This window comes from Coregonus lavaretus (genome assembly GCF_964263955.1).
Source record: "Coregonus lavaretus genome assembly, contig: HAP1_SCAFFOLD_3380, whole genome shotgun sequence".
Classification (NCBI taxonomy): domain Eukaryota; kingdom Metazoa; phylum Chordata; class Actinopteri; order Salmoniformes; family Salmonidae; genus Coregonus; species Coregonus lavaretus.
In genome coordinates, this window is record NW_028158341.1 from 55,001 (window position 1) to 64,017 (window position 9,017).

General features: G+C 49.1%; 1 protein-coding gene across 1 annotated transcript in view; it reads left to right on the forward strand.

Annotated features, from left to right (window-relative positions):
• LOC311124110 (sodium/hydrogen exchanger 5-like) overlaps window positions 1-7,510 on the forward strand; it is a gene marked incomplete at its 3' end in the record, with an annotated part of 43,891 nt that extends 36,381 nt beyond the window's left edge. Inside the window, exons 9-10 of the mRNA XM_084198319.1 lie at window positions 5,485-5,555; window positions 7,384-7,510. Coding sequence (XP_084054445.1) covers window positions 5,485-5,555; window positions 7,384-7,510 — 198 coding nt within the window. The remainder of the gene's footprint in view (window positions 1-5,484; window positions 5,556-7,383) is intronic.
• Window positions 7,511-9,017: the final 1,507 nt, after the last annotated feature.

Here is a 9,017-nt window from a genome sequence, read left to right on the forward strand (position 1 = left end):
TGTATATGGTTGAATCAGCAGCATACATGGACACACATGCTTTGTTTAATGCCAGTTGCAGGTTATTGGTAAAAATAGAAAAGAGTAGAGGGCCTAGAGAGCTGCACTTTACATGTTTGACATTAGAGAAGCTTCCATTAAAGAAAACCCTCTGAGTTGTATTAGATAGATGGCTCTGCATCCACGATATGACAGAGGTTGAAAAGCCATAACAGACGTTGCTGCCTCTAACCAGACGCTGCGGCCTCTAACCAGACGCTGCGGCCTCTAACCAGACGCTGCGGCCTCTAACCAGACGCTGCGGCCTCTAACCAGACGCTGCGGCCTCTAACCAGACGTTGCGGCCTCTAACCAGACGCTGCGGCCTCTAACCAGACGTTGCGGCCTCTAAACTGAGCAGAGACAGACTGACAGGAGTGACTCACAGACTGAGCTGCAGCGCCTCAACTAACTAACTAACACACACACGCACGCACGCACGCACGCACCCACCCACCCACCCACCCACCCACCCACGCACGCACGCACGCACGCACGCACGCACGCACGCACACACGCACACACGCACACACGCACACACGCACACACGCACACACACGCCCACACGCACACACGCACACACGCACACGCACACACGCACACAAGCACACACGCACACACCCACACACACACACACACACACGCACCCACGCATGCACACACACACACACACCTCACCCCTCCTCATCTTCTACTGAATCTTAGCTACTCTATAACACTGGGACAGATATGAGCCGACTCCCTTCTGTAACACTGTGTCCCATCCATAAAGGCTAGCGGAGGGCAACACCTGCTGAGAGAGATGAGACCATATCAACACATATTGGAAAGGTTGCCCTCTATCGCCCTAATAACTCTACGATGCAGAGAGAATAAATAATACATTGGCGTTACCCTGGGCCTTCATCAGGCGTGGCATCATATCATTACCCTGGGCCTTCATCAGGCGTGGCATCATATCATTACCCTGGGCCTTCATCAGGCGTGGCATCATATCATTACCCTGGGCCTTCATCAGGCGTGGCATCATATCATTACCCTGGGCCTTCATCAGGCGTGGCATCATATCATTACCCTGGGCCTTCATCAGGTGTGGCATCATATCATTACCCTGGGCCTTCATCAGGCGTGGCATCATATCATTACCCTGGGCCTTCATCAGGCGTGGCATCATATCATTACCCTGGGCCTTCATCAGGCGTGGCATCATATCATTACCCTGGGCCTTCATCAGGCGTGGCATCATATCATTACCCTGGGCCTTCATCAGGCGTGGCATCATTACCCTGGGCCTTCATCGGGTGTGGCATCATATCATTACCCTGGGCCTTCATCAGGCGTGGCATCATATCATTACCCTGGGCCTTCATCAGGCGTGGCATCATATCATTACCCTGGGCCTTCATCAGGTGTGGCATCATATCATAACCCTGGGCCTTCATCAGGCGTGGCATCATATCATTACACTGGGCCTTCATCAGGCGTGGCATCATATCATTACCCTGGGCCTTCATCAGGCGTGGCATCATATCATTACCCTGGGCCTTCATCAGGCGTGGCATCATATCATTACCCTGGGCCTTCATCAGGTGTGGCATCATATCATTACCCTGGGCCTTCATCGGGTGTGGCATCATATCATTACCCTGGGCCTTCATCAGGTGTGGCATCATATCATTACCCTGGGCCTTCATCAGGCGTGGCATCATATCATTACCCTGGGCCTTCATCAGGCGTGGCATCATATCATTACCCTGGGCTTTCATCAGGTGTGGCATCATATCATTACCCTGGGCCTTCATCGGGTGTGGCATCATATCATTACCCTGGGCCTTCATCAGGCGTGGCATCATATCATTACCCTGGGCCTTCATCAGGTGTGGCATCATATCATTACCCTGGGCCTTCATCAGGTGTGGCATCATCATATGTGGTGGTAGTAGTAGTAGTAGTAGAAACAGAGTGTTGTAGTAGTAGTAGTAGTAGAAACAGTGTTATAGTAGTATTAGCAGATTAGCAGGACCTCAACGAGCTCCATGATATTTACTGACCTAGGGACCTCAACGAGCCCCATGATATTTACTGACCTAGGGACCTCAACGAGCCCCATGATATTTACTGATCTAGGGACCTCAACGAGCCCCATGATATTTACTGACCTAGAGACCTCAACGAGCCCCACGATATTTACTGACCTAGGGACCTCAACGAGCCCCATGATATTTACTGATCTAGAGACCTCAACGAGCCCCACGATATTTACTGACCTAGAGACCTCAACGAGCCCCATGATATTTACTGATCTAGAGACCTCAACAAGCCCCATGATATTTACTTATCTAGAGACCTCAACGAGCCCCACGATATTTACTGAAGCTAGGGACCTCAACGAGCCCCATGATATTTACTGATCTAGAGACCTCAACGAGCCCCATGATATTTACTGATCTAGGGACCTCAACGAGCCCCATGATATTTACTGATCTAGAGACCTCAACGAGCCCCACGATATTTACTGAAGCTAGGGACCTCAACGAGCCCCATGATATTTACTGATCTAGAGACCTCAACGAGCCCCATGATATTTACTGATCTAGAGACCTCAACGAGCCCCATGATATTTACTGATCTAGGGACCTCAACGAGCCCCATGATATTTACTGACCTAGAGACCTCAACGAGCCCCATGATATTTACTGATCTAGGGACCTCAACGAGCCCCATGATATTTACTGAAGGGCGGGACCTCAACGAGCCCCATGATATTTACTGATCTAGAGACCTCAACGAGCCCCATGATATTTACTGAAGCTAGGGACCTCAACGAGCCCCATGATATTTACTGACCTAGAGACCTCAACGAGCCCCATGATATTTACTGACCTAGAGACCTCAACGAGCCCCATGATATTTACTGATCTAGAGACCTCAACGAGCCCCACGATATTTACTGACCTAGAGACCTCAACGAGCCCCACGATATTTACTGACCTAGAGACCTCAACGAGCCCCACGATATTTACTGACCTAGAGACCTCAACGAGCCCCATGATATTTACTGACCTAGAGACCTCAACGAGCCCCATGATATTTACTGATCTAGAGACCTCAACGAGCCCCACGATATTTACTGAAGCTAGGGACCTCAACGAGCCCCATGATATTTACTGATCTAGAGACCTCAACGAGCCCCATGATATTTACTGATCTAGAGACCTCAACGAGCCCCATGATATTTACTGATCTAGGGACCTCAACGAGCCCCATGATATTTACTGACCTAGAGACCTCAACGAGCCCCATGATATTTACTGATCTAGGGACCTCAACGAGCCCCATGATATTTACTGATCTAGGGACCTCAACGAGCCCCATGATATTTACTGAAGCTAGGGACCTCAACGAGCCCCATGATATTTACTGATCTAGAGACCTCAACGAGCCCCATGATATTTACTGAAGCTAGGGACCTCAACGAGCCCCATGATATTTACTGACCTAGAGACCTCAACGAGCCCCATGATATTTACTGACCTAGAGACCTCAACGAGCCCCATGATATTTACTGATCTAGAGACCTCAACGAGCCCCACGATATTTACTGACCTAGAGACCTCAACGAGCCCCACGATATTTACTGACCTAGAGACCTCAACGAGCCCCACGATATTTACTGACATAGAGACCTCAACGAGCCCCATGATATTTACTGACCTAGAGACCTCAACGAGCCCCATGATATTTACTGATCTAGAGACCTCAACGAGCCCCACGATATTTACTGACCTAGAGACCTCAACGAGCCCCACGATATTTACTGACATAGAGACCTCAACGAGCCCCACGATATTTACTGATCTAGGGACCTCAACGAGCCCCATGATATTTACTGACCTAGAGACCTCAACGAGCCCCATGATATTTACTGACCTAGAGACCTCAACGAGCCCCATGATATTTACTGATCTAGGGACCTCAACGAGCCCCATGATATTTACTGACCTAGAGACCTCAACGAGCCCCATGATATTTACTTACCTAGGGACCTCAACGAGCCCCATGATATTTACTGACCTAGAGACCTCAACGAGCCCCATGATATTTACTGATCTAGGGACCTCAACGAGCCCCATGATATTTACTGACCTAGAGACCTCAACGAGCCCCACGATATTTACTGACCTAGAGACCTCAACGAGCCCCATGATATTTACTGACCTAGAGACCTCAACGAGCCCCATGATATTTACTGACCTAGAGACCTCAACGAGCCCCATGATATTTACTGACCTAGGGACCTCAACGAGCCCCATGATATTTACTGAAGCTAGGGACCTCAACGAGCCCCATGATATTTACTGAAGCTAGGGACCTCAATGAGCCCCACGATATTTACTGACCTAGAGACCTCAACGAGCCCCATGATATTTACTGACCTAGAGACCTCAACGAGCCCCATGATATTTACTGACCTAGAGACCTCAACGAGCCCCATGATATTTACTGACCTAGGGACCTCAACGAGCCCCATGATATTTACTGAAGCTAGGGACCTCAACGAGCCCCATGATATTTACTGAAGCTAGGGACCTCAATGAGCCCCACGATGTTTACTGACCTAGAGACCTCAACGAGCCCCATGATATTTACTGACCTAGAGACCTCAACGAGCCCCATGATATTTACTGACCTAGGGACCTCAACGAGCCCCACGATATTTACTGACCTAGAGACCTCAACGAGCCCCACGATATTTACTGACCTAGAGACCTCAACGAGCCCCATGATATTTACTGACCTAGAGACCTCAACGAGCCCCATTATATTTACTGACCTAGAGACCTCAACGAGCCCCACGATATTTACTGACCTAGAGACCTCAACGAGCCCCATGATATTTACTGACCTAGAGACCTCAACGAGCCCCATGATATTTACTGACCTAGAGACCTCAACGAGCCCCATGATATTTACTGACCTAGAGACCTCAACGAGCCCCATGATATTTACTGACCTAGAGACCTCAACGAGCCCCATGATATTTACTGAAGCTAGGGACCTCAACGAGCCCCATGATATTTACTGACCTAGAGACCTCAACGAGCCCCATGATATTTACTGACCTAGAGACCTCAACGAGCCCCATGATATTTACTGACCTAGAGACCTCAACGAGCCCCATGATATTTACTGACCTAGAGACCTCAACGAGCCCCATGATATTTACTGACCTAGAGACCTCAACGAGCCCCATGATATTTACTGACCTAGAGACCTCAACGAGCCCCATGATATTTACTGACCTAGAGACCTCAACGAGCCCCATGATATTTACTGAAGCTAGGGACCTCAACGAGCCCCATGATATTTACTGAAGCTAGGGACCTCAACCTTACAGTGAAGAATAAACTCTGTTAACCCAGACTGTATACTGTCTCTCCCCAGGCCTTTGACCACTGTTTGACAGCAGTGGAAGACATCGCTGGACTCAACGGTTACCACCACTGGAGAGACAAGTCAGTAGCCCTTCGCTCTTCAGTCGTGTTTCAATTGAAATACATTGTCTTATTCTTATCATTGAATATTATCATGGACTCTAAATGGCCAATCCTAACTTCCACTGAAGTTACAGTGGGGGAAAAAAGTATTTAGTCAGCCACCAATTGTGAAAGTTCTCCCACTTAAAAAGATGAGAGAGGCCTGTCATTTTCATCATAGGTACACGTCAACTATGACAGACAAATTGAGGAAAAAAAATCCAGAAAATCACATTGTAGGATTTTAAATGAATTTATTTGCAAATTATGGTGGAAAATAAGTATTTGGTCACCTACAAACAAGCAAGATTTCTGGCTCTCACAGACCTGTAACTTCTTCTTTAGGAGGCTCCTCTGTCCTCCACTCGTTACCTGTATTAATGGCACCTGTTTGAACTTGTTATCAGTATAAAAGACACCTGTCCACAACCTCAAACAGTCACACTCCAAACTCCACTATGGCCAAGACCAAAGAGCTGTCAAAGGACACCAGAAACAAAATTGTAGACCTGCACCAGGCTGGGAAGACTGAATCTGCAATAGGTAAGCAGCTTGGTTTGATTGTGGGAGCAATTATTAGGAAATGGAAGACATACAAGACCACTGATAATCTCCCTCGATCTGGGGCTCCACGCAAGATCTCACCCCGTGGGGTCAAAATGATCACAAGAATGGTGAGCAAAAATCCCAGAACCACACGGGGGGACCTAGTGAATGACCTGCAGAGAGCTGTGACCAAAGTAACAAAGCCTACCATCAGTAACACACTACGCCGCCAGGGACTCAAATCCTGCAGTGCCAGACGTGTCCCCCTGCTTAAGCCAGTACATGTCCAGGCCTGTCTGAAGTTTGCTAGAGTGCATTTGGATGATCCAGAAGAGGATTGGGAGAATGTCATATGGTCAGATGAAACCAAAATATAACTTTTTGGTAAAAACTCAACTCGTCGTGTTTGGAGGACAAATAATGCTGAGTTGCATCCAAAGAACACCATACCTACTGTGAAGCATGGGGGTGGGAACATCATGCTTTGGGGCAGTTTTTCTGCAAAGAGACCAGGATGACTGATCCGTGTAAAGGAAAGAATGAATGGGGCCATGTATCGTGAGATTTTGAGTGAAAACCTCCTTCCATCATCATTGGCATTGAAGATGAAACGTGGCTGGGTCTTTCAGCTTGACAATGATCCCAAACACACCGCCCGGGCAACGAAGGAGTGGCTTCGTAAGAAGCATTTCAAGGTCCTGGAGTGGCCTAGCCAGTCTCCAGATCTCAACCCCATAGAAAATCTTTGGAGGGAGTTGAAAGTCCGTGTTGCCCAGCGACAGCCCCAAAACATCACTGCTCTAGAGGAGATCTGCATGGAGGAATGGGCCAAAATACCAGCAACAGTGTGTGAAAACCTTGTGAAGACTCACAGAAAACGTTTGACCTGTGTCATTGCCAACAAAGGGTATATAACAAAGTATTGAGAAACTTTTGTTATTGACCAAATACTTATTTTCCACCATAATTTGCAAATAAATTCATTAAAAATCCTACAATGTGATTTTCTGGATTTTTTTTCTCATTTTGTCTGTCATAGTTGACGTGTACCTATGATGACAATTACAGGCCTCTCTCATCTTTTTAAGTGGGAGAACTTGCATAACTGGTGGCTGACTAAATACTTTTTTCCCCCACTGTATATATTCACTAATGATGACTAAGTGGAAGGTAGGATTTTGCCCCTCACTGAATGTGTATCATAGTGTTGTTCCCTGGAACATGTACTGTCATTCATCCATATATGGGCGTGTACATTCAGGTGGGAGCAGTTTGACAAGAACTACCTGAGCAAGCTGCTGCTGCGGAAGTCTGTGTACCGGAAGAGTGAGCTGTGGGAGGTCTATCAGAAAATCAACATTAGAGACGCCATCAGTGTTATAGACCAGGTATGATGGAGAGAGGGAGGGAGGGAGGGAGGAGAAGGAGAGAGGGAGGGAGGCAGGAGGGAGGAAGAAAGAAGGAGGGAGGGAGGGAGGGAGGAGGAGGGAGGGAGGGAGGGAGGAAGAAGGAGAGGAGGGAGGGAGGGAGGGAGGGAGGGAGAAGAAGGAGAGAGGGAGGGAGGAGAAGGAGAGAGGGAGGGAGAGGGAGGGAGGGAGGGAGGGAGGGAGGGAGGGGAAGGAGGGAGGGAGGGAGGAGGAGAAGGAGAGGAGGGAGGAGGGAGGGAGGGAAGAGGAGAGAGGGAGGGAGGAAGAAGGAGAGGGGAGGGGAGGAAGAAAGGAGGGGAGGGAGGGAGGTGAGGAAGAAGGAGAGAGGGAGGAGGAGGAGGTGAGGAGGAGGGGAGGGAGGAAGAAGGGAGGAGGAGGGAGGAAGAAGGGAGGGAGGGAGGGAGGAGGTAGGAGAGAGGAGAGGGGGGAGGAGGAGAGGAGGGAGGGAGGGAGAAGGAGAGAGGGAGGAGGAGGGAGGGAGGAGAGGGAGGGAGGGAGGGAGGGAGGTAGGGGGGAGGGAGGAGGGAGGGAGGGAGGCGGAGGGAGGGGGGAGGAAGGAAGGGAAGGAAGGAAGGAGAGAGGGAGGGAGGAAGAAGGAGAGAGGGAGGGAGGGAAATGGGTGGCTTGGGACATAGTCAACAGAGCGAGTCAGAGACAACAATTGTTGCCATGGTTTTGTCCAGTGCTCAGTTGTGTTGTAAATGTCAACCAGGACCACTAGATGGCACTGCTCCTCAACTCATGGCAGCAATGCACCTAGACTGCTCCGGTGGAAAGATCTAGGATCAGCTTCCCCTCTCCCAATCCTAACCTTATCCATTAGCGGGGAAAATGCTAAGCTGACCCAAGATCAGTGTCTAGGAGAAACGTTGCCCTTCTCCCACCTAGACTCCCATTATTGTCTCTGCAACCAGTACAGATCCATGGTTCCAGTAGCACTAGAACACACAGCTACCATACATCACTATAGCATCTGCTGAGGTGTAGACTGACTCCTTGCTAAGTCCTCTGTGAAACACATCACCACCTGTGTTTTATAGAGGAAGTCTTGTTGCCAAGCTAGGAGGTGTGAGACTCTGTATCCTCTCTCTGTCATGTAGGAGAGGAGAGGAGAGAGAGAGAGGAAGAGTGAGAGAGAGAGAGAGAGAGAGAGAGAGAGAGAGAGAGAGAGAGAGAGAGAGAGAGAGAGAGAGAGAGAGAGAGAGGAGAGAGTGAGAGAGAGCAGAGAGAGGAGAGAGAGAGAGGAGAGAGGCAGAGAGAGAGAGAGGCAGAGAGAGAGAGAGAGAGAGAGAGAGGCGAGAGAGAGAGAGAGAGAGAAGAGAGAGAAGAGAGAGAGAGAGAGGCAGAGAGAGAGAGATGAGAAGAGAGAGAGAGAGAGAGAGAGAGAGGTTATTCATCTCTCTGTCTCCTGTAATTCATTCTCTCTGTCTCCTCTGATACCACAGCATTACCTGAGAGTCGCCACACA